General features: G+C 41.6%; 1 protein-coding gene across 3 annotated transcripts in view; it reads left to right on the forward strand.

The window, feature by feature from the left end:
* Window positions 1-14,456, forward strand: part of TRIM36 (tripartite motif containing 36) — a 32,075-nt gene extending 17,619 nt beyond the window's left edge. For all 3 annotated transcript variants that reach the window (XM_032676383.1, XM_032676385.1, XM_032676384.1), the window contains 8 exons: window positions 1,126-1,451; window positions 4,200-4,346; window positions 5,399-5,494; window positions 6,395-6,648; window positions 7,282-7,406; window positions 7,946-8,239; window positions 8,527-8,824; window positions 12,901-14,456. In XM_032676383.1, coding sequence (XP_032532274.1) covers window positions 1,126-1,451; window positions 4,200-4,346; window positions 5,399-5,494; window positions 6,395-6,648; window positions 7,282-7,406; window positions 7,946-8,239; window positions 8,527-8,824; window positions 12,901-13,255 — 1,895 coding nt within the window. In that variant the 3' untranslated portion in view covers window positions 13,256-14,456. The remainder of the gene's footprint in view (window positions 1-1,125; window positions 1,452-4,199; window positions 4,347-5,398; window positions 5,495-6,394; window positions 6,649-7,281; window positions 7,407-7,945; window positions 8,240-8,526; window positions 8,825-12,900) is intronic.
* The last annotated feature ends 12,077 nt before the right edge of the window (window positions 14,457-26,533 follow it).

Raw genomic sequence — 26,533 nt, forward strand, 5'->3', positions numbered from 1 at the left:
ACCAATATGCAGTGATCTCAAAGGGGTCTTAAAACAATGTACCAGCTACAGAAGATGGAGTTTTTTGTTTCTTCGTATGGAGAAGCTGGAAGAATACAAGTTAAGCCTAAAGACTGGTTTAGCCTGTTCCTAAATTACATAAAGGATTCTTTCTGATAGTTGCGTCCTGTGCATTCATGAGTGAGACATGGGATGCACTCCCTGTCTGATAACCTCAACAACATTACCTTGTAAATAGCCTTTGAGTCTGTGTGAGCTGTCCCCCTGACAGACTCCAAAGGCTCCTTAGGTCTGTGGCTTTTCTTGAACCTGTGATTTTATTTTGGAGAGAGAAGAAATTTGGATGTAGCTGTTTGGTAGGGGTGCATCTGCTCGGCATCTTTTCCTTTTGAAATGAATAAAGATGGATGTACCCTGCGTAGCAGTGGAGATCTGTGGTTTCTCAGTTCAGGGTAGAGGAATCTCTCAGACATAAATACCTGAGGATCCTCTGTAGTGTGCTGGGCTTATTTAGCAACCATCCTTTATAAGGCCTTTTAACAAGCATCAAGTCAGCCTCTGTATTTTGTGACAGAATGATTTGACTGACATGTCATACTGTTTTCTTGTTCCCTTCTTTTTATGATGTCTCTTGGGATGAGCAAGATAAATTTGACTAAGCCAAAGCAAACTTCAGGGAGCTCAAAGTTGGCTATATTTTTCTGGGAATAACTAGTTTTGCTCTGGGAATAAGCGTCTTTCACTTCAATATGCTACAAAGCTGTTGCTCTCTATATGGGCAGTCAGCCTAAAAACCAACTGGCTTCCACAATGTTTTGTGTTTAGTGTTTCAAAACACTCCAACTTAAGTGCATCCAAAACTAGATGAAGAAGATAGGATTGGAACAGCTAAATTTATTTTAACATAGTATTACATTTTCGAGGAGTAATGTCCCTTGGAGTCAGACATTACACTACCTTGTCATGGTAATTGTATTCTCTTTGGCTTGGCAGACTGCATATGAATTGGTGTTGTACTAGTTTGGACAATGTGTTACAGTAGTTTGGTTCATACCCGTATGTCTTTTAAAATCTAAACCAGTTCTGTTTATGCTGCTTTTAAATTATAATTTGGTGTCTACACAGGCAGAAAACGCAATTCACTGACTCCTAGATCGACTCTGTTTCCTTGTCCGGGTTGCCAGCGGGATATTGACCTCGGAGAACGTGGCATCAATGGGTTATTTCGCAACTTTACTTTGGAAACCATTGTGGAAAGGTACAGACAGGCAGCCAGGGCAGCCATTGCTATTATGTGTGATTTCTGCAAACCTCCACCTCAAGAGTCTACAAAGAGCTGCATGGACTGCAGTGCAAGCTATTGCAATGAATGTTTCAAAATACACCATCCTTGGGGAACTCTGAAAGCCCAGCATGAATATGTAGGACCAACCACCAACTTCAGACCCAAGGTAAGTATACCATATCTTACAGAATTTGGGTTGCAGAAGAGCATCTAAAATGGCACTGCCATAGGGAGGATGCGTGGTAAACTTAAAAAACCAAAACACCTGACCTCCTCCATGCCCCCTTAAGGTACATTCCCCTTGGATGCTTTGTGCCTGATCCATCTTGAAGTATCTTCTTTCTCTCCTTCCTAGCATCTAGAAGAGAAAAATGTAATGGCAAATTTTCTAGTTTACACACTGCTGCTGCTGTTGCTGCATTCGAAGCAGAGTGATTGCAAAGTGCTGTTACATTTGCTTCTCCTTCTAAGTGTAGTGCAGTACATGGCAGTGCCTTATTGAATTCAAGTTGCACAACAGGAGAAACTGTCACAGATACCATCTCTCTAACAAAGGACCACAATAGGTCTTAATGTCCCAGCACATGCTTTGTGCCTCTGGCTGGTGACCTTGCTGGAGGTCCCACAGATAACAGAAATGCTGATGGTCAAGGAGTCCTGATTAATTTTGATTAAATTAAGTAAATTCGATTAATGTGCGGTGTGTAAGAAGGTCTTGACTTCGTAGTGTACCTTCCTTCTGAGACTGGAGCTTCATATGCTTTCAAATGTGCTAGCACATACATTGTATGAAATGTCCCTTTATGGGACAAATGAGAAAGGTGAAAGTTTCCATGCTGTCTTCTAGCTCTTGCTTTAAAATGCTGTACAACTCCTTAAAATCTTTGCTTCTATGGTATCTAAACCTTCACAGCTGCAACATTGCTACTTGAAAATGCCAGAGGCATCTTGTGATCCTTAGGTATTCTTAAAGGTACCAGGTGATCTTACACTACATGCAGACTGAATGTGGGATTGAAAATCAGTAGTTGAATTTTGTTAAAGCAGAGCAAAGGGGGAAGAAGTGGTTTAGATTGTTCTGACATGGATGTATTGACTATGTCTGTGCATGTGAAGTTTAGCTCTTTTAGGTATATGTGAAGAACAGGGGGAAAGAAAGAAGAAAAACATAGTATAGGTAAATCAACTATAGATAGGTCTGCTTTGTGGAAAAGCTTCCCAACATCAGTAAACTGATCTTTACTTTGCTCCTATAGAGACTTCTTTGAGGAATGTTTGAGTTTTATATAAAGAAAGAAAAGTGCATTTTTCATTGCCCTGCTTTCTGAAGACCTGAGCTGAAAGCGTAGTTGTTGGTTTCCCAAACAATGTTGACAGTTGTCACTTTAATTTACCAGCAGACTGGAGAGCACTTTGCAGTGTGTGTGGTGTGGATGGGAGAAGAACATACTGGGCTGATTGTTCTTGAGTTTTGAGAGAACTAGGCAAGGTAGTCTGCTGACCTCTGCTGACTCTAGCTCTCAGGCTTTAATTCTTGCTTATTTGAGGAGATGAATAAAAATACATGTTTTCTGTTAGGTGTAGTTATACGCTGCTGTGGAAAAATAACTTCCACAGACTAACTGAATGACTGTAGTTTTTGGAGATGTCTGCCTGCACAACTGATTTTCCTGGCAGTTTTCTTTTTTTTTTTCTTTTTTCTTTTTCCTTCCAAATCCAGTAGTCAATGAAAACAGGATTGCTTATTGCATATTTGGCTTAATGATAGTCTCAATGTACCAAGGCACTGGTGAGACTGGTGTCTTTGGGCTTTTCACCATACCCTAAGATAACATTTGAGGTTTGAAAGTTGGTTTCAGAGACGGTCTGCAGTTTAGCTTGTTTTGTCTATATTTGTGCTACTCACAGTTTTCTATTTTTGTGCCCTTTCCTGTCCTTTCTGTGTATGGGCATCTTGAAACTGAAAAACTTCTCGAAAGCTATTCTTTGGTAACTTCTACGGAATAGGTGGTCCAAGTGTTGCCTTGTAGTGCTCTGGAATGAGGCAAAGCATTGTTTCTTTTTTTAAACCAATACACGTACACACCCCTTTTATATGGTTTTGTCTGTTGCTTGAACTTGGAGTTGAATGGCATATTTTTTCTCTTTGAGCAATTATTTCAATGTGTCCAGTTTTTGAAAGATGATTTTTAGCGAACACCAGTTTTTTTGCAATGCTGTTTAAGCTGATCCTGGAATTAGCATCAGTGTGAACAACTTGTAGTTGGAGTCAGACAGAAAGATTGGAACACTGGAGCCTTTTGTCTTAAAATAATTGTGGCTGGTGGTGATGGTTTACTTTGTTGCTCCAAGACCAGTGACTATGTGGTTTATCATCGTAAATTGTTGCAGTGTTATGTCAGCTCTTGCTTTAAGAAACAGTTCAGAGCTGTTTCAAGAGAGGCTGGCATGAACTTTTTTCAGGTTTTTTTTGTGTGGTTTTTTTGTTGTTTTGTTTTGTTTGTTTTTTTGGTTGGTTGGTTGGTTTGGTTTGGGTTTTTTGTTTTGTTTTGTTCGGGTTTTTTTTGTTTTTTGTTTGTTTGACAGGCTGGGTATGTTATACATTGCATTTACATCTCTGATCAGGAGTGTAGGGAGCTGGAGGCATGCAAACAACTTGGGCAGAGATTAGCAAAAGGGTTGGTTGCCATATGGAGGCTACATGGCATGTTGGGTACACAGACATATTTAGACGTAAACCTTGTGAAACTATGTGACATTGACAAATATAATACGTGGAAGATAAACTGACTATAAAGAAAATCCACTGATGAAATCTCAGGCTGCTTTGGGTTAATTGCTTTGATGGTTTGTTGAGCACCTCGGTTTTATAAAGTAAATCTGTATTCTTTCTGCTTTTTCCCCCCCTCCACAGATTTTGATGTGTCCAGAACATGAAATGGAGAGGGTAAACATGTACTGTGAAATCTGCAGAAGGCCTGTTTGTCATCTCTGTAAACTGGGTGGATGTCACGCAAACCATAGAGTAACAACCATGAGCACTGCCTACAAAACCCTTAAGGTAAAAGTAAATATCATTGGACCTGGCTTTAAGACGAGGAAGAGTATTGAGCTTCTGGTGTAAGGGCAAACTCCCTCTGGCTGGAAGCCAGGACATGTGTTTAGGAGACCCTGAACTACTCTTGAGGCATGCTCTTGTGCAACATTGGTTAATGTACATATTAGCGTAACGTAGTTCATGTCTTAGAAACTACACTGTGTTTTCTGTGAGGCTTGAAACATAAATCCTTACAAGTGCTTTCACCTAATCTTAGCCAACTGTACAGCAGTACATACAGTGCAAAAAGTTTAAGCAGTTAATACTTTGCAGTCAATTTTTTTTAATATAAATATTCTGGTAGCTTGGGGTAGCTGATATTTCAGAAGCACTTCTGAAAAGTTTGCATCAGAAGTATCTGTTGGGACCTTGAATGTTTCTGAAGTTGCATAGCTGTTAATTTCCTAAACAAAGCACAACAGGGAAAACTTGCAAACACTGCTTTGTTAATAAATGATGATTCCTCCTATTTCCTCCTTTTCCTTTTCTTCCTCCCTTGCTCACAGGAGAGAAAAAAAAAACAAAACAGACTAGCCTGCCTTGTGCTCTTTGGCCTCCTCAGCAGTTTGCAAGGCTTTTTCTGTACAACTGCTAACTCTTGCAGCTAAGGAAGTACAGAGACTCTCATAATACTGTCATTTGATCCACTCATTTTTCTAGCAGATTTTACTACAAATGAGTTAATAACTAACAACTCTTTTCTGTAAGTTTTATTAATGTCCTGAAGCCTCATGTTCCTAACCTAAGAGAGGGTGACTCCTGGGTGGCTGGAGAGGAATGAGCCTGCTGACACTGTTACCTCTTGTCCTTCAAGGCTGTGTCCCCAGTCCTGCTGTCCCTGTGCAGTCACCTCAGGTCACCAAGCAATTCTCCACAGGGTTGCTGCTCATAACTGGTTGTAGGCTGTTGTCCTTGTGGCTATGTAAATTGAGCACTAGCTTGATGACCTGCCTGTGCTGGTTGTCACTTTGTGATGGATACCCTTATTCTACCATCTTACTGTTTTATTTCAACAGGAGAAGCTTTCAAAAGATATCGAATACCTCATCAGTAAGGAAAGCCAGGTGAAAGCTCACATCACACAGCTGGATTTGCTGCTGAAAGAAACAGAGGTAAGAGTGGCTTGCAGGTTGTCTGGAGATGCCTCTTAGAGACACAGCAAGGACTCAAAACTGTTTTTGGTGAAGTGTTGCAAACTTTGGGTTTTTTCAGTTAAGTAGTAAAGCAGTTTCTGAACAAATTGTGTTAGCAATGAGGTGAGACCTAACCCTGTCAGTGTGGGAAATAGGGAACCATACAGAGGAAAGGTAATTTTTGTGTGCCTCTGTAAATTTAAATAAAACAAAGCTTAATTGATACCTTAACCAAAGGCAGGTGCATTGGACTTATGGCACTTGTGTATTAACGGTGCTGGACCATTTAGACTGCCTGTTTGCCTTGAGGAGGTCAGAATTAAGGGCAAAATCTCCCTGCAGAAGAGTCACAGCTGGAACCTCACACACAAGCTGAAAAACACAAAAGAGAAGTTGGAGTAGCTCCTGTGTATCTTGATTACAGATTGCCTCTGTGCTTTGCAGTTCCTTTTATTGAAGGCAGTAGTCAGAAAGGACATTACAGTTCAGAGGGAGAGAAACTCGGCTGGATCCTCAGTTCAGAGTTATTGGGGAAGGTGGAAGAGCACGTAGCTCTTGTGTGCATGAGGACTTCAGAGACTGACCTGTTTTTAAGTGCTTTTTCGTGAGCTATTTTGACAAATGTAATGTAGAACTCAAGACATAATCAGAGGAATACCTTCCTGCTCTTCATTCTCTGTGTTAAGACAGTAAATGCTGACTAGCTTGGGTGCGGTGCTGATCTCATTTTCAGTGCTAAAGAGCATAACAAAGCTCATTAGTGTTGTCTGTGAAATGGATGATTAGATCACTATGATATCTTGAACAAACTTAAGTATGTTTCTGTACAGAGCCACAGTGCTGTGAAATCTGTCTGAAATGTCTTTTGTTTGCTCCTAGTGCAACAGTGAAAGAGCTAAACAAGAAGCATCTCAGAGCTTTGAGAAATTATATCATGTTCTGGAAGAGAAGAAATCTGCAGCTCTTAGGGCAATTGAAACTTCTAAGAATATAAGGCTGGGAAAATTGCAAACGCAGGTGGAAGAATATCAAGGGCTCCTGGAAAATAATGGCCTTGTAGGATATGCTCAAGAAGTGCTTAAAGAAACTGATCCCTCTTGTTTTGTTCAAACAGCAAAACAACTTCATGTCAGGTATCTTAAAATATATTGTGTTTGAGATACATGTACTGTTCCAGGACTTCCGTGCAGTTGTGTTCTTTTGGCACCTGCTAGCAAAGTACTGAACACAGTACCTTACACTTCAGAGACTCAGGAAATGGTCCTGGTACTGTTCAGTCAAAATTGCTACAGTAGAGTGTGCATTAGGAAACAACACACAGGAGAGTAAGAACTCTGTCCTGCAACAGTGCTGATCTGTCCTGCAACAGTGCCTAGGCCTGTTCAGTGGAACTGCAGTGGAAAGGTAGTCTGTTCGGCTCCCTGACAAATTCCTTTGCTCAGAGATTGTATCAGGTAGTTGCAAGTTAATCTAGCAGGTTTCTTCTGGCTTTAAGCTCTTTGATATTTATGTTCTTTACTAGCCCTTCACATCTATGTTGTTCTTTGAACATAATGCTCCAAATTGTTTAAATGCTTTCCCACCTGAACAATTACCTGTGGGTACAAAAGGCCTTTAAATTTTGCATTTGAATTCTGTCTAGAGAGACAAAAATTTCTGGGAGACATCAGTAAGTACTGAAAGTGGAACTTTTTTTTAAGCACAAACTAGCATTTTTACTTTAAGGAATGCCTACTTGAATTCCCTTTTCTCTCTTCTGCTTTCAGAATCCAAAAAGCTACTGAATCTCTGAAGACCTTTAGGCCAGCAGCTGAAACTACTTTTGAAGACTTTGTGGTGGACATTGCTAAGCAAGAAGACATCCTTGGTGACTTGTCCTTCCATTCCAATGGTAAATTCTGAGGGCATCAAGTCTTTCTCAAGTTATGGCTTTAAGGGCTTCTCTGGGGAAAGGCAAAACTTACACAGGGCAGCAGTTGCAGAGCTCAGTCTTGTGATGTGACTTGCATTGTCCCTTCTGTGTCTGTAATCCTGAAAACATTACCTGGCAGCAGTGTTATCTTCAGCTTTCATAAGGAAGCTAAGATGCCATTGGATTCAGTACCAGTTTACACTTGCTTCCAAAATATTGTAGTTACATCGTACTCGGTCTTCCTAGAAGCTTCTTATTGCATGACAAAAAATAATAGGTTTTAATACATTTATTTTTTGGCTGCCAGAAATAAAGGCTTGAGCCTTTCAAAGTAGAAACAAAAATTAAGAGATTTACTTAAGTGCATGAACAGAAAACCACCCTCATCTGCTCTCTTTAACTGAGTGAGCCAGATTCACTCCTTACACAGGGCTATAACCACTCAACAAAGGGGTTGGATGGTTAATTCTAAAACAAAGTATATCTAAATTTGAGTGTTTTTTTCTCATTTATTTCAGGTCTGGAAATACCAGAAATCAATGAAGAGCAGAGCAGAATGTACAACCAAGCTCTGATCAGTTGGGAATGCCCTGGGAAGACAGACTCAGCTGACATCTATGTTCTTGAGTATCATAAGCTTAATAGAGAAGAGGAGAATGTGACATGGCAGAAGACTGAAGTTTGTGGCAAGAGCAAAGTAGTGTCTGATCTAGATGATGACAGCAGCTATGCCTTTAGAGTTCGAGGATATAAAGGGTCCATCTGTAGCCCTTGGAGCCGAGAAGTTATTTTGCGTACACCTCCAGCTCCAGGTATTGGGTTTTCTTATGTGGTGATTCTGTGTCTGTCAGTGTTAAGAGCTGTAAGTACTTTCCAGTAGCTCCCAGATGTCCACTACATGGTTACCAGTTGCATAAATGTTTAGAAACACTATTAAAAGTTAAGTAGGTAACATACAGAGACTGGTTGCTTGCATGACATTCCTGGTAGCATTTAAAAGTGAGAAATTCTAATGCCAGTGTGACTTATAATGTAGTTTATAAGCACAGAAGGCCAAATAGTTAACTAAGCAGAATTTTTTTGGGATACTGTTTTTCAGTTTTCAGTTTTCTTTTTGATGACAAATGTGGGTACAACAGTGAACATCTCCAGCTGAACCCAAGAAGAACCTCTGTGGAAAGTAGGGCTGGATTTCCTTTACTGCTGGGATCTGAGCGCTTGCAGGTTGGATGCTACACAACCCTGGATTACATCATTGGTGACACTGGGATTGCCAAAGGGAAGCACTTCTGGGCCTTTCGTGTGGAAGCCTATTCATACCTGGTAAAAGTGGGAGTTGTTCCTAGCAACAAGATACAGAAATTGTTCCACAGTACCCATGACGTGACCAGTCCAAGGTAAATTACAGACTCTGCTTAATGTATACTCTATATAAGGAGATGGCTGTTTAAAAAGTAAATTAAGGCCAAGTCTGGTCTCAGTATGCAAGGTGAGCCTAACCAGCGAAAAGTGGTTTGAAGAACATGGTATAAGCAGGTTGTCCTGTTCATCCCTACTGTTAACAGGAAGATGTTCTGATATCCAGAGTCCTATTTTGTTTCTTTTTAGGAAAGAAGTCAGATTCCTGTAGATGTAAAGGTATGTCAGTTAAAGCAAGAAGGTTAAAAAAAAAAAGTGAAAGTTGTAAGTTGGAAGCAATGCTTAATTATCAGTGCCTTAATTCGCTTAGGGAATCCCCTTTACTGGATTTGGCAGCCATTCAGAGGTACAATGTTCACTGTGCATATTTGCATATTTTTGCAGTAACTTGCGTCACAGTGGATTCCAAGTCACTGGCTTATCTCAGGCTGTGTGCTTACATACAGTACTGGAGTGCTACAGTACTAAGCACAAGCCAAAGTACAGTGGGCAAACTAATAAAAAGATATCCATCTCTCAATTACATTGTAGTAAGCCTGGATATGTGTAGGAACTGCAGGCTGGGAGGCTATCTCCTGGGGAGTCTTTTTCAGAAATTTAACAAATATATTGGCTTCGACCTATGTAGCACACTGGAAGTGTGTCAACTCAATCTTGAGCAGATTAAAGTTGGAGCATTTTTGCAAAGTGAAAAATTAGATCCAGATTTCTTGATTTCTTTTCCCTTATCAACACATGTATCTGCAAAACTTTAGCCAACGCATATCCAGCTGCCGCTCAAGGCCCCCGAAACTGAAACCCCTGGAATCCCTGGGTAGGGATTGCCTGCACTGAAAAATGTATGCTTTTCTGGTATGTCTTTCTTGGACAGAGGTCGGGGGAAAAACATGTAGACTGAGCAAATATGGCTAGGACCTTCTCCAGTAACCATATGGGAAGTGGTCCAGAAAAGCCTTCAGACAGAGTACTTAAAAAAAAGCCCCAAAAATTAAACCACTAATTAGGCCACTATCTTTTGTTGTGAATTTTAAAGATACTGTAATATAGCAGCAATATGGAAAACTCACTGGACATCATCTTATCTGTAAGAATTAGTCATTTTTGCTAAATCACTTCTCAAGTTAACTAATTTACTATACCTGTATGTTCATTAATGATTGCCCAGCAAAACTACGTTTAGACACATCCGCTCCTTAGTAAAGCCTTTTGTGGTCTTGTCCTTATTAGAGTTTATTATTTGAAGTGGCCCAAGTGAGTGTTCTCCACCTACTAAATGTGTCTTCCTTCCTGGCTTAGGTGTGTATCACTGGTGTAAGCAATGCTTGGTGGGAGGAGTCCTATGACTGGTGTGCCACCTTGGATGGTTGCAGGCTCTTCAGGAGGGACAGGCAGGGCAGGCGAGGCAGTGGGGTGGCGTTGTGTGTAATGGAGGGGCTGGAATGTATGGAGCTTGCAGCTGGTGATGGCACAATTGAGAACCTCTGTGTAAGGATTAAGGGACAAACAAAGTAGGTGTCGTCCTGGGAGTCTCCTACAGGCCACCCAGCAAAGATGACGACACTGATGAATTATTCTTTAAGGAACCAGGGGACATCTCTCCCATCAACTGCACTTGTCCTTATGGGGGACTTCACCTTGCCAGATGTTAATAGGGAGCATCACACAGCTGGCACAAACAGGTCCAGAAGACTCCTAAAACGCATGGATGATAGATAACCTTATGGTACAGGTACTAAGGGAGCTGACTAAGAAAGGTGCCCTCCTTGATTTGTTCTTTTTTAGCAGTGAGAGTCTCATGAATGAATTGGTGATTGGTGGCTGTCTTGGCCACAGCAACCACAAAGTAATTGAGCTTAAAATCTCTGTTGTCAGGAGGAAAAGTGCCAGCAAAGCTTCAACTCTGGACAGGAAGAGAACAGACTTCAGGCTGCTCAGGGAACTAGTGAGTAAGGTCCCCTGGGAAAATGCTATTGAAGATGCTGATCATTTTTTAAGCACCACCTGCTAAGGGCACAGGACCAGGCAATTCCAAAATTTCAGAAGTCAAGCAGGCAAGGCAGAAGGCTGACTTGGCTGAGCAGGGATCTTCTAGACTTAAGGCAAAAAAAGAAAGTAAGACCAATGAAAGCAAGGTTGGGCATCATGGGAGAAATACAGAGCTGCCATTCGCTACTGTAGGGAGAAAATTCATGTGGCCAAAGTCCAGTTGGAGTTGAAACTGGCCAATATTGTGGGGGACAATGAAATAAGGGTTTTTAAAAAAAAAATTAGTAGCCAAAGGCAGTCAGAAATAACATTGGCCCATTACAAGATGGGGATGGTCACCTCACTAACAGGGGCATAGACAAGGCAGAGGTGTTTAGTGCTTTATTCACCTCAGTTTTCAACACCAGGGTGATGGGCTCTAGGGGTCCCAGAGCTTGAGGACTGTGACTGTGAGAATGATCAACTCCCAGCCAACCCCAAACTTGTGCAGGATTTTCTGTTCCACCTGAATCTCTGTAAGTCTGTGAGGGTTGAGGGGATTCACCCTTAGGGTACTGAGTGGGTTGGTGTCATTGTGAGATCTCGCTAATGTCAATGGTCTTTAGAGGTCTCAGTCAACTGGAAGCTGTTAAATGTTCTGGTTTTTGAGAAGGGCAGGAAGGATGAATCCAGTAGCTACAGGCCTGTCAGTCTCACTTCAGTGACTGCTAAAATTATGGAGAGGATTATTCTGGGAATTACTGAACAAGACCTGAAGGACAGTGCAGTCATCAGTCACAGCTAGCACAGGTTCAGCACGGGAAAGTCCTTTCCTTTCATGACAAAGGTAACCCACCTAGCTGACCAAGGGAAACCATTTGTAATCTCTTTGTATTTCAGTAAAGCTTTTGATACTGCTTCTCCCAGGATCCTTCTGGATGAAACACCCAGTGCACTGCTGCATAAATAAATTGTGTGTTGGGTGAGCAACTGGCTCATGGATTGGGCACAAAGAGTTTTCGTGAATGGGGTAGCATCAGCCTGGTGACTGGTTACTAGTGAGGTTCCACAGGGCTCTCTCCTCGGCCCAGTTCTCTTCAATATCTTCTCAAATGGATGCAGGACTCAAAGGAACATTAAGTAAATAGTAAACTGGGAGAAGATGTTTACTCTTTAAAGGCCCTGCAGAGAGATCTCGACGAATTAGTGGACTGGACAATCACCAACCCTATGAAGGTTAAGAAAGACGTGCTGAATTCTAAGCCTGGGATAGGAGAACCCTGGATACATGGACAGACTGGGGAATGAGATGCTGGAAAGCAGTGCCATGGAAAGGGACCTGGGGGTCCTGATCAACAACAAGTTGAATATGAGTCAGCAGTGCCCTGCAACCAGGAGGGCCATCCGTGTCCTGGGGGGCATCAGGCAAAGCATCGCCAGCTGGTTAAGGGAGGGGATTGTCCCTCTCTGCTCTGCACTGCTGTGGTGTCACCTCGAGTTCTGTGTGCAGTTTTGGGCACCATAATACAAAAAAAACATTAAGCTGTTAGCATCCAAAGGAGTGCTATGATGATGTTGAAGAGTCTAGAAGTGAAGCTGTATGAGGAGCGTCTGAGGTCATTTGGCTTGTTCAGCCTGGGGAACAGGAGACTGAGGGGAAGCAGAGGGACAGGTACAAATCTTTTCTTCCTGGTGACCAGCGACAGCACCCAAGGGAATGGCATAATGCTGTGTTGGGAGGTTTAGGCTGGATATTAGGATAAGGTTCTTCACCCAGAGGGTGGTCAGGCGCTGGAACAGGCTCCCCAGGGAAGTGGTCACAGCACCAAGCCTGACAGAGTTCAAGAAGTGTTTGGACAATGCTCTCAGGCACGTGATTTGATTATTGGGGTTGTCCTGGGCAGGGCCAGGAGTCAGACTTTGATGATCCTTGTGGGTCCCTTCAAACTCAGGGTATTCTATGATTCTCTGATATTCTTTGAGGTTTTTGTGGGTGATCATGTGGTGTTTCCTTTTTTACAAACATGTTTTCTCCAGTTCACATTGCTTCGGAATTTGACAAATGCACATGGTTGTTTTTCTGTTCCAGATACGAGCAAGACAGTGGTCATGACAGTGGGAGTGAAGATGCCTTCTTTGACTCATCACAGCCTTGCACACTGGTCACTTTAGGCATGAAGAAGTTCTTTATCCCCACTACACCTGCTGCTCTCAAGGATCCAGCAAGCAGAATCCTTCCCCTGCCGTCATGCTTGGGCATTTGCCTTGACTGTGACAGAGGCAGGGTAGGGTTTTATGATGCAGGCCGTATGAAATGCCTTTATGAGTGCGAGGTGGATTGCTCTGGCATAATGTACCCAGCATTTGCTTTAATGGGTGGTGCTGCAGTTCATCTTGAGGAAGCTACCACAGCAAAGTACAGGGAGTACAATGACGACATCTAGTGCAGTGATATCTCTTCCCATTGCTGTTCTGAGATGGAAAATGAAAGCAGAAGAATTCTACCTTAGTTTTCAGTCCTGATTAATTATATTCTACCTACGTGTTGCTCACAAGCCTCTGGCCCATGTTTTTTTGAGATAAACGGTCCAGGTACTTTCCGCACTAAAGGAATTCTCCTGCCTTTCTTGTGATCTGTGCAATGCTGTCCTCCACAGATTTTTTTTTCTGGGGGAAGCAGGGAAGAAGTTTGACTAGCAACCAAAATTTGCTCTTCAGGACTAGCAACCAAAACTTACTCTTCAGGGGTAGAAATCTGCCTTTTATTTAACTTAAATCCTTACATAGTCAGTTTTGTATTTAATGAAGTCAAAGCTGACAGTGAGTAATTGCTATTCTTCTTTTAAGAAATCTACCTGAATGCCTCTGAGGGGTCAAATGTTTTCCTGTTAACCCCTGAGCACCAGTTGGGCCTTTCAGCACAAAATAGCATTCTAAAAATTGCAATATAAACCAGGAAGAAATCAGAAATACCGTTGAACATTTAAGTTATACTTGGAAAGAGGAGGGTAAACTTGAATATGATTGCATGTTGTATATCTTTAATGTGATTGTAAGCTAAAACTCAAGTTCTGACACATGGTGTCATATAGTTGGTGGCATAATGGTAGGTTTTTTACTCTTCCATGCTTTTACTATAAGCTATTTAAAATAAAGTGCAATTTAACCTTAAAAGTTAGAATTTGGAGTAAAAAATCAGAAGTGTTTGCATTTGTGAATAATAGTACCTGGTATTTAAGCAAAACCAAGAGGGTTATTGACATGAGTAATCATATGTGAACCTGAAAAAAAAATCAGGTATTTCTTTTAACACTCACTCTTATAGGTTAATTTTTTTATCTAGTAGCAGCTTGGGTTTTTCTTAGTAAGAATGTTAAAAGTGCACTGATTAAGTTTTGAGACCTAATTTCTGCCTTAAAGGATGTCTCCCTTCAACTTTCAGTTCCTGTAATGTTAAAAACTGTATCACACAGTAGTTTTTCCTAGAATCATAGAAAGACAGAATAGCTTGGTTTGGAAGGGACCTTTAAAGACTGTCTAGTTCCAGTGCTCATGTCATGGCAGGGACACCTTCCACTCGACCAGGTTGCTCAAAGCTATGTCCAACCTGACCTTGAACACTTCCAGGGATGGTGTGGCAGTTTGAGCCACATTAGAAATCCAAAATCCAATTTCCAGGCTTCCCCCCACCCCTTCCCACAATTTATCCCAACACCGGAGAGAAACTTTCAGGCCAGAGGCTTCTATAGGGGAAGGGGGAAGTATATACATTTATTTACACAAATAAATACTATACAAACTAACGGCAACTGTATATATATATTACATTTCTATCAGTCCTTTTAAGCCCCTCCCTTTAACTTTAGTCTTGGAGAAGCCTTTTCAGGCTGCTAAGTAACCAGTCTCTCCCTTGTGGGAGTGTTCGGGGAACCCGAATGCTCCCCCCTCACCAAGCTCCAGCTGTTTGTGGAAGTTTTTCCTCCTCACGAAGTCCAAGAAGATAGCTTTGAGTCTTTTCTCCTTGGTCTGCTGTGTGATCTCTCTTTCTCAGTCTCATACCTTGGTTCATAGGCTGCTGCAGTGTAGTTCAGCTTATCAAGTATCCTCCGAGTCAGTTTTAGGCTGCCCCCGGTCAGCTTTGGTGGGGCAACTCCCGAGCTCTTGGCCCATCTCCAATTTCACCTGGAATTCTTCTCCCGAGCACCGAGCCTCCTCTGGCTCATCTCTTGGCTCAGCTTCAATGCTGAGCCTCTCCTCCACTTAGAGTGGAGGGAAAGAGAAAAAAAGCCCCCTTCCACAGCTTAACTGCAGAAAGGAGGGGGGAGAGGGCTTGGCTGCAAAGCCTACCTCTCTCCTCTTACCTCAGGTGCTGTGAGTCGCGTCCCTTACAAACACTCACTCTAAATGCTGTCTCTAACTCTGGCCTGGGCAGAGGTGGGGGGCCGCAGGGCTCCCCTTCCCCCTTGGAGGGGGAAAGAAGGAGCCCAGCCACCCCCTGGCCTTCTCCACCAACAAGCAGCAGACACCAGCAGCAGAACTGCCAACCGCTTCCAGTGCTGTGATATATGATTTTTCAGCAGAAGCAAACAACATGGACGGTGATTGGCTCTCCAGGGAACACTGCCCTGGCACACAATCACCTCTGAGCCCCCGAACTCTCGGGGGGGGCAATTTCAAACTATGACAGATGGGAAACCACAGCTTCTCTGGGAAACCTTCTCCAGTGTCTTAGCACCCTTACTGTTAGAAATTTCTTCCTTATATCCAATCTAAATCTAAGCTCTTTTAGTTTAAAAGCATTGCCCCTTGTCATGTCTCTACAGGTCTTGGTAAAAAGTCTCCCCCTTCCTCCATCTTTCTTTTAAGTCCTTTTTGTACATTGAAAGGCTATAATAAGGTCTCTCCAGAGCCTTCTCTTCTCCCAGCTGAACAACTCCAGCTCTCTCAACCTGTCTTCACAGGAGAGGTGTTCCAGCCCTCTGACAATTTTTGTGTCTCTCCTCTGTACTGGGAGCCCTAGAGCTGAATGCAGTACTTCATGTGGGGTCTTGGTAGAACAGAGTGGGAGAATCACCCTGATGGCCACCCAGTAGCCCAGGATACTTTATGTGCTCCAAGCACACATTGCTGGTTCATGGCCAATTTTTCATCCACTGGGATGCTCAAGACCTTTCTGTAGGGCTGCTCTCCATCCCCTAGTCTGTGTTGATACTGGGAATTACCTGGATCCAGGTGCAGGACCTTGTGCTCAGTCTTGGGGAACCTCATGAGTGTCCCTTGAGGGACACTACTCATTACTGGTTTCCACTTGGGCATCGAGCTATTGACTGTGACTCTTTGGATGTGGCTATCCAACCAATTCCATATCCACTGAACAGTCCATCCAATCAAACCCATATCTTTCAAGTTTAGAGGTAAGAATGTTATGGGGGATCCTATCAAAGCCTTAGAGAAGTCCAGGTATATGATATCTGTCACTCTTCCCTTATCCACTGATGCAGTCACATGGTCACAGAAGACCATCAGGTGAATCAGGCATGTGAACTCATGTTGGCTGTCCCTGATTACTTTCTTGTCTTCCATAAGTTTTGACTTATCTTCCAGGTGAATCTGTTACATGATCTTACGGGACATGGAGGTGGACTGCCTCTATTTATAGAAACCTATATATAAAAGAATAGGTTGCTTGCACTGTCAACTTGTGGAAAAGTAAGGATCTAAAGTGAAGGATGTTTCTGATAAATACTTGGTGCTTTCTAATTTGGGGATATGCTTTCTAATTTGGGGATATGCTTTGTAATTTGGGGATAGTGTTTCATCTTGATGAATGTGTGTGAAGTATGCTTACTAAGTACATGTATACAGCTGTAGAGCTGTGAAATGAGACCTGAAAATCACAATACAGTTAAATGAATGTAGGCCATAATGCAAAACTTTTGTAGGCTTTACTGTCTGAACTGTTGTACTAATCTGATCTGTACAGATCCACCCCTCCCAGTGTTCTCTCTCCTAAGCCTCTGACTGGTGGCCACTGTCAGAAAAACTTGGCAGAAATGTTATCTGCTCCAAGGTGAGCATGACAGCTCACTTGGGGCTAGAAAGGCCCAGCAAGGGCAACTTCTTGTCTGGGTCTCACCTGCAAGTGTTTCTATCTTGGTAAGGCTGTGTGGAAGTGCACTCCCTAGCTTCAGTGTGGGCTTGTGTGAGAAACACTTTCCTGTTCCAGGCAGCAGATGTGAAGCAGGGGATATCTTCTGGAATTTTCTCCTGCAGGAGAAAAGGCACGTTGTCCCCCACTAGTTATCCTTTAGGTAATTTCTTTTGTGATAGGTGATTATCATCATAGCCTTTCATTTCCATCATTCCTTCTCCTTCATCTTTCCTCTTGCTGGATTGAAGCCATTGCCCTCTTCTCTTCTTCTGAGGCTGACTGAAGAAGCCCTCCATAAGATACTGTTGCTGTGAGGGATGAAAACATTTTGAGTTTTCCTTCTTTCCATAGCCCTAAAATTGTATTTGCCTTTGCTTGTTTATACTAAGCTGATGTTGATGAAGCTTCTTCTCCCTTGTTTTCCATGCAATCCTGATGGTTAAACAAGCTTTGCACATAGGGATTTCCCCACCCGGTGTGTTGTTTTGCATTTGTTAATGTTGATAATGCTTGTTTACCTAGTCACAAAGTTCTGAGGGCCTTCTGCAGCAGTTCAATCACTTCTAGACCTGGATGTTCCTGAGTAGCTTCATAGGTAACACAAACATGACCATTTTTTTGTTTGTTTGTTTCCAGGTCTTGGAGTAAATTAAAGTTGTAATGAGACACAGCAAGTCTATCTACTTTTAAAACTTTTCCTTCCTCCCACTTTTTTTACCCTTCAATATTTATTAAACCACAAGTCAAACACTGAAAACTCTCACATACTGATACACTCTGTTGAGTAGGTGACACTTGAGTGCAGCAGTCAAGTAGACCCAGGAGAAGGGATTCTCACTTCAGTAGCTGTGACTTCTCCTATTGTATAACTGGCATTTGTTGGTTCATCTACCAAATGTAACATTGGCTTAAAGCTATGTCATAGGGTTGAACTTTCTGATTTCTTGTTTCCAGACCAAATCTCCTTCCTTAGAGAAATCTTTCACTTTTGATTCCTCTGTTTCAGAAATTGGTCTAAATTTGAGGGTTTATGTCGTGGTTAGCACTCTGCAGTTCCACATTTAGATTCTTTATAAGCATTTGGATCAATATCACCAGGCCTTTTGCTACTTTATGGAAATATTCATAAATGGAACACTCTGTCTTAGGTATGAAGACAGTGTCTCAGACTCACTGATTTAAAAAAGGGGATTACTGGTTGAGAATACAGAAGTAAGAAATTAAAAATTTAAGGTTTTTTTTTTCCTACTATAGTTTTAAATTCATTTAGGATGTGTTTTGCTATGCAATTACTTACTCTATGGGACAGAAACTGTTGCTACTTTAAACCTCTATCTACCTTTTGATATATCTGTTTGAATTTATCTCATTCTGAGTTTAAAAATTGGTTTGGCTTTCGGTGTTACTTGAATACTTAGTATGCATTCCAGACAGTACTCTTTGGTGCTTACTTCAGCTTATTAAATAAAAAAACACACTGTCAAGAGGCACTGACAACATGCTGTGATATTTTTTCCACTACCATGGAAGCGTCAGCTTTCAAAAATGCAGTTCAGCAGTACTTGCCTGTCCAGATAATTATTTTTTCAAGTTTATCCCTATGAAACAGCACTTTACAATGTAGACTAAGCTAAAAATAGTGTGGTAATGTGTGGATCTTTGTGCAATATAGCTGTTTGGTGACTATGGTGTGACTTGCAAAGCTTCATGCAGATGTGAATTGTGTAAACACTTTTTAGATAATCAAAAGCTTTAACAGAAAGGCCTTGTTTAAAACATATTCTGAAATGTAAAAGTGATGTCTTGTTTGTTTTTAATAAAAGCCAGAAATACAGTATGTTAGTAATTCACCTTATTACATCTGAAATACCCTTGTTGAAATAATGTTTTCTGCAATACATGACAATAGCTTATTTGAGGGGAGAAAGCACTGCTTTTGTTTCTTGTGTTTGCCCATACACCAGTACCTCTGATATTAGGAGGACTAAGGAGTCTAGTTTGGACTAAGTACCAGGCTTCTACTTAAGATGCTGATGTTAGGAACTTGGCTGCCTGACCCTCCCTCCCCAGTTGGGGAAAGAAAATGTGCATCCAGAAGGAACTTGGCTCTTGGGCATTTTCAAGGGGACCTACACATTCCCTGACAGAGGAAGCAGATGGTACTTGGCTCTCCAACCTGAGCAGCTCTGCCAAGAAACGTCGGGTTGGATGGACCTGCCTTACTCTGCAGTTCTGAAAATTAGTACCACTGCTTAAATTGGCATACCTTTGAAAAATTCAGTGTTTACATTTGTCAATGCTGCTGTTTGCAGGATGTTTTAAAGTTTCAGCCTCTGGTGGTTGCTGCCTCCAGGCCAGCTGTGTGAGCTGCGGTGGAGGCTGTATTCACAGGCAATGTCCTGTGAGCTGTGCTAGTGCAGTTAAAGCAGTCAATGCACTATGTGTCTACTTCTGGCTGTCCCCATTTCTCTAGTATAGGTGTATATAGATGTAGTATGGATGAGATGACTAGGGCACTGATATTTTTTACCTGCCTCACTGGGACTTTGTAGTCTTCCTTGATCCTAGCCATTTCTTGGCCTGCAACACCATTTGTACCCACATGAAACAGTAGTAGTGGGTAGTAGCCCATGGTCTTGATAGGTTGGGGTACCCTCTTGGCAGCATCACAGATCTTAGGCCCTGGTAGGCAGCATACTTCTTGTGCCTCTCTATCAGGCTGGCAGATGGGTGCCTCAGTGCTCCTTAACAGAGAGTCACGAGCAACTTTTTGATTTGACTGCCATCCTCAAGTATGTAATTCGAAGGTATAAATGACAGGTTTGTTTATTGCTTGAGGCATAGTAAAACTGCCACTATAGAGACAGAAGGGTGGCTGAGGAAACTCTCGAAAAAGGCTTGTGCTGAAGAATATTCTGAGTGCCCCATCAGCACATGAATGCAGAGCTGTCTCCTGCTTTCTGGGGTGCTTGCCATCAGGGGAAGGCTGAGATGGTCTTTGGCTCAGCTCCTATTCAGTACCAAGTTCCTGAAAGCTTATTTTGAGATTCAGAAAAACAAACGGTGCATCTGTGTGAGAGGGAATTTCAGTTTGCACTGGAGTCTCAAATTAGAAAGAAGTAGCTTTGACTTGGCCTGAAGGATATTTCTAGCTCCTTGGCAAAATTGTGAGGCTTTTTGTGTATTTATTGCCCAACTATAAACATTGCACTGAGCAAATTCAACTTAGGCTGAAAGGATCCATTTGTTCTAGCTAGCCTGCCTGGTTTGACAGGCTTAGTCCTGTTCTTAACCCTTTTATTCCTTCTGCCTGCTGTCTCCCATAAGACATTTGCAATAGAGAAGTGAGGGGGCTCAAGCAGTCTAAAAAAATAGTTTTCTCAAAATTAATTTTCTGCTGTCTGTGTTTTAAATTCTGCCTCTCTTTCCCTCTATCATGCCTATATCAGCTCAGCTTTGGTGCAGTTATTGGATTTCCTGCTGCTCTTTTCTCAGACCTGAAAACAACTACAGCAGCAGTATCCTCTCCTCCTCTGCACTGTAATGATATGGGAAGGAATTAAAAAAAATACAGAGCTATACTTTTATACTTGTAGAGATACAACCTATCAGATGAAGGTGGAGAGAAAGTGCCCTGGGTAGACAGAAAACTCACATTGGGATAAAAAAGAATTTAAAAAATCAGAGAAAATGAAAAAGAACTATTTTCTTTCTCAGACTATCTGGTGGCTCTCCCGGGATGGTTGAGCAGGGAAGGGAGCCAGGCAGGCCGAGGAAGTTCCCACCGGTGCTGCTAAATATGGACACCTTGCAGAACCACTTGGCATGTTGTCCAGAAGTGGCTGTTGCCGGGGTTGGTGGGGGTGTTGTAGCCCACCATGGCTACCTGGTGGGCTAAAACAGGGGAACGTTCAGTGTGTTTCTCCCAGTTTCTTCCTAAATGGCGCAATGTGCAAATGACTTCATTTCTGCCTGTGCTTAGAAAAAAAAAAGATTATATTTAGACTCTGTGTTGATTTAAAAGATGTCCATCTCAAAAAAAGTCTTGTCTTCATATCTATCTGTCCTTTCTTAAAAAGAGAACTGTGGCATAGCTTTTAAGGGTAGAATTTTTAGTAAAGCAATTTAAGTGAGTCATCCTACTTTGCTATATAGTGTACTGCAAACCCACCATGACTGAACTGGTGGAAGGAAAAAATTTCCTTTAAGAAAAAGTCTCATAAATACTCCTTCAAAACTGAGGTAAGCGATGAATGATGATTATAAACTGAGAATTCATTTGAGAAGTCATTTCAGAAGAGACTTGCAGGAATTTGAACTAACTATTTGGCTGGGGAAAACGATTCATTTCATTCCTCACTGAACCTACCTATATTATAGACATCTGGATATATGCATTTATATTTGTGTTTTAGTGCATGTATCTTTTTTCCAGAAAGTTGCTTGACTACTCATGAAATTTTTAGGAAGGTCAGAAGACACTGAGACTCATTCAAATAATACTGGGAATGGTTCTTAGGACCAATTTATTCAGGATTTTGCATAGTGCTGGACTAAGTGTGCTCATTGCATCAAGGTATTTAGATTATTGAGGTAGCAGGGGATGGTCATTTCCTATGCACCCAAAAGTGTACAGGCTGAAGGGCTTGTTTACTGTAGGACAGAAGGACCTGTGCCGGTGCTGATGGTACATCTCCTGCATGTGTGAACACTAAGTCAGAAGAAGATGTGATGATGTGACGTACTCCAGTGGAGCTGACAGGATTACTTTTCCTCATTTTTTTCCCCACCAAATCTGTAGACAACACAGACACTTGTCACCTTCCTCCCTACTGTTTCTTGGGACTTACTATAAGGATCTAGAGTTGGGAATGAAGTTAGGGGGCACCTTTCAAGCCCAGTTCCTGTATCTCTGCCCTGGCAGGTACACTCCGTGGCCATGTCTACAGGATACCCACTCAGGGTGTGGACCGAAGAAGGGGAAGAACCCTTCTTCACAGACTACTCAGGAGATAACTAGCAAAGGAAGCAGGTTTTGCACAGACATTCCAGACCCGAGTTGAATTTGTCACTTCTTCCCTTATTTTGAAGGTGCTATATATCAGGCACCCTCTGATACTTCAGGGTGTTTATGCAGGTGTGAATTCATTCATGCTGGTTTTATTAAAACTTTTTCCTGCCTCACAGGGGAACAGGCAAACTCTTACACAAAGTAAGTGTAACTCAAACTGTTTGTTTATCTTTTTTTAAAATGATGATAGAGTCCATTTTAGAAAGCTATTGAGATAGAAAAATGAGGATGAAGAAGGATAAGACTAGGAGTTGTTATGAGAGAAAAATCATGTATAGTACCAGGTTTGTATTATTTTAATTTTCTTTCAGAGCACTTTGTTATGGTCACATCATAAAAAGGGATGGAAAATCTATTTTCAAGACACTAGAGAGAAAAGGATGTATCAGTAAGATTTCTCTCTGCAAATCCTATTTGTTTTCCAAATACTTTAATACTATTGCTCATTTATAGATTTTTTTTTTTTTTTTTTACTTTATCCAGTTTGTGTTTTGCCCATGGAAGCAGGCTGGCCATCTCTGAGCCCCATCCAGTTCCCCATGCACCAGCCAGCACCTAGCAGTCACAGCACCCATATTGGTGTATTTCTGCTGTAATCAAAGGGCAGTAACATACAGTATTCAGATTTGTGGTGTAAATGCAATCAAGAGTAACTGAACATGAGTTTGTCTTCCACCACACTTTTTCTAACTTTCAGTGAGACCAGTCAGTACAACAGCACACATTGTTTTGGTGGGCTTTTCCTTCAGGCCCTGCCACCGTTTTTTGTTGGGTCTCAGAAACTGCTTTTTCAGGCAGAGTGAGCAGATGCTCTGGCTACCCATCCTGCTCACTCGTGCTCCACTGGAGGCTGTTGTCCATGAGGGGGATAGCTACCATCCCTCGGAGCTTCAGCTCTCCCTGCCCAGGGTCTGGAGTCCCTCTGTCAGTGCTAACTTTGAGGTTTTACTGGTTTAGGAAAACTCCCCCTGGTGCTCTGGCGTGATCCTCTGCTCCAGGACACTCCTGCCAGAGCTAGCTCCAGGTTCATCCTAATAAAGTCAGTTGCATATATTGGTGAGCCTGGAACATGTAGTAGGGCAGCAAGGAAGAAATGCTGAAGTATTAATAAGAATGCATACTCAAAACATACTGATGGATAAGTAGAAACTAAAATAGTTGGGAGAGATGGTCTGTGTGGTTTCACACAGCTGTTGGAAGTATTTCCTGGGAGACAGGCTGAGCCTGCTTTGTTCTGCTTCATGTATAGTGAGTGTGTGCTTTGCTTTGTACAATCTGCAGTCTCACAAATACCCATTTACTTCTCAAGGGAGAAGTGAAAGATTTAAGTTTGCAACAAGTGCTCTTTGACATGGGACCAACCTAAGCTTTAATGTATTTTCCAGTGCTGCTGGTAGCATTAGGCTGTCCTCAACAGAACATACAAGAAGTGTTAAGGCACAAGGGGTGGCTGCTTTGAAGTAAATATGGGAAATGGTTCTTCCACTTTGAAATGCAAACCCAAAGACAAAGCCACTGCTTCAGTGGCTGCCATTCTGTTCCCTTTGATATGACACATACAATGCAAATGTATGCTGGAGAGCAACAATCAAAAGGCTTTGAAAAGCAAAGAAGGAGAGAGAACATATTTGTATTTTCCACAGCTGTTATGCTAGGCAATGCACAGCCTGTTGAAACAGAGTTCAACAAGTAGGTCTGCAGAGAACAACTTGTTGGAAATTAAGTTAAAAGCTTGCACCTCCCCAGTATGACTCAGTGAATGATCATACTGTGTTTCAAAGTTGACATCAATATGGTTCACATTTGCAATGTGTTTGCTATAACAAATTTAGGTTTGGCTTTGCCAGCTTCGACATTGAGAAATCTGCTGGAAGTTCTTAAGTTGTCTTTAGGGTGAACTTTGATTTAAGAAGAATGTTCTTTATCAATACAAAAAAGATTTTTTTAATCACTAGTTGACATTTGTGCTTGCTTTGTGGATTTAGCAAAATCTGAACTTCTTACACTTGGTTATTTCCTTTTAAAATGATACAAAACTTTTTTTCTCCCTGTGCTTCCCTCATTTGTTAATAATATCAAAAGGGAAAGCAAGTGGTACTGAGAAAAAAAAATCCCCAAAAAACAAATCTACAACTTTTTCTAATTATAAAACAATATTAAGTTTTATTTTCAAAAAGACAAAACTCTAAGTGACCTATGGGTTCTGTGTTCCTGAACTAACAAAGTAGATATCTGATGCAGACATAATTATTTCTTCTTTTCAGTGCAGACAGGATTTTAACCATGTTCTTTAACCCGGCATATCTGTTTTTATGGCCTGAATTTATCCAGTGTCCAAAGCAAGTTTAGGATTCATTCACATGTGTTTACTTCATGTGTGACTAAGCCAAAACATATTCAACCCCAAATTGGTTGAAGCTATGAAATGGACTTTGTTCCAAGGTTTGCTGAAGCAAATAAAAAATCAGAGCAAAACAGCGTTAAGTGAAGATACTGTAAAAGGAAAAAAGGCTATGATTATAAATTTTTCAGAAAAATTAGTTAGTGTTGTAACCTCATCATACAAGAGCCTGACAATTTTTAATTCTTTTTTCTGTAACTGAGTTACCGGAACATTTTTATCTCTCTGCCCCTCCACTTCATATAATAGGTTTAGTCTAAATGCTTGCAAAATAATTTATATGCTGATATAGATAGTGGCAGAAATATTTAACAGGTAGTTAATTAGTTTGCTTTGTTTAACAGCTAGGGCTTTCTATCTTAGCAAAGCGCTAAGACTACAATATTGCAAGTACCAGACTATTTGTTGAAGTGGAAGGAAAGCCCTGTTCTACACCTTCATTAACAACCCCCGATTTGATCCTTGGGTGGCTATCATTTGACACAGTTAACACTAACAAGCTTGAGATTATTTAAGTTTTATGCTAAATTTTGCACATTTAATTATTAAAACCTATTGCTGGATTCAATAGAAGAAAGAAGAAAAACGTGTTGAGCCTCAGTTGGAAAATACCAAATAATTTTTCTCATTTTGAAACAGTTAATCCCCTCCAGGAAAGCTCAGCTCTCCTGTGTTTAAGAAAGTGTACTCTACTGACAAAACATTGACTGATCCTTTCCTTTTGCAGAATATCTTCCACACAAACAGGCTGTCAAAGATAAAGCCAAGGAAAAAGAACAAAGCCAGCTTTGAGAATGTAATTTCCACCCATCTTTCTTGTATTAGTTTCAAGACCCCATCACTGCACTTCCGTAGCTTCATAAATTCCAGAATAGACCCCAAAAGAAGCCAAGAACAACACATTTGGTTCAACTGCAAATTAGCTTTGTGCTGGAGAGATGCAAGTGTATGCCCACAGAAAGATCAAGATCATAACAATAGACTTGAAAACACATATATAGCCTATTATGAAGAAAACCTAGATTCCTGCAAAGAAATAGTCTTAGGCTTCTTTTTGTTGCAAAAAAATCTCTTCTGTTTCTCTTCTTACTCACCTGCATGTTTTCCTTTTCATTGCATGACCATTTTTAAACACAGTGATGTCAGGTGGTTGGACTTTTAACCTCTGAGATCATGGTGGTTAGCATGATCACTCTACTTCTACTTAAAAGCTCAGATTCAGTTTGAAATAGGATTTCTTCAGCTGAAGAAGCACTGTGCAGTCTGCAGTCTTCCAGATATGAAAATTAATATCACTAAGTCATGAACTTAGCTCCTTTATGATGTTGCCATTAAACCATGCAGCTGATGGTCACAGCACTTCTTGTGAACTGCTGTGGCTACAGTGCAGCCAGAACCCTTTCTAAACAGAATTTCTGGTGACATAAAGCATTCAGTTCCTTGTTCTTCAGAGATCTTATATTTTCATTAAACACTGGAAAACAGTAAGTAGAAGGTCTAAGTTAGTGCCTTCCCCTGTTTTGTAAGATAGTGCCTTCCCCTGTTTTTGAGGGAAGCGAGCAGCAAAGTCAGTTGCAGGAGATCCACTGAATGCATGAAACTATAGCAACAGAGTCCATTTTCTGGGACATTGGCAGGGTTCTTGTCCATTGCATCTTGCACACAAAAGTTGCAGCCCTTTGACTGGTTTGGTTTTTTCTACCATTTTACTACCAAATCTAAAGGTCAACAGGGGGAAGAGCTGTCCAGACAGACACGCTGGGCAAGAGGGATTATACTGGATGCCCTCCCAGACTGTCTGTGAGGCAGATGCCTGGGATGAATTGTTAGGGATAGATTAGATGAGACCGCTCAGGGAACCCTTCCACAACAGTACTAGTGGGGCCCTTCCTGCATGGCCAGCTGAGGGGCACTGCTGGGCCAGGGCCAGCGACCCCCCCACAGAGGCCACCTGGAGATCCAAAGGAAGGATGTGGATTTGAGCAGATAAGCAACAGAGGTTCAGATCTGTCTCCTTTTTTTTTTCTGACCTGATGACAGACCGAAAGGCCACAAAGAAAAGTGGGATTAGATCATGTAAAAGGCCAAGGAACATGCAT

Source organism: Chiroxiphia lanceolata, chromosome Z, assembly GCF_009829145.1.
Source record: "Chiroxiphia lanceolata isolate bChiLan1 chromosome Z, bChiLan1.pri, whole genome shotgun sequence".
Lineage (NCBI taxonomy): Eukaryota > Metazoa > Chordata > Aves > Passeriformes > Pipridae > Chiroxiphia > Chiroxiphia lanceolata.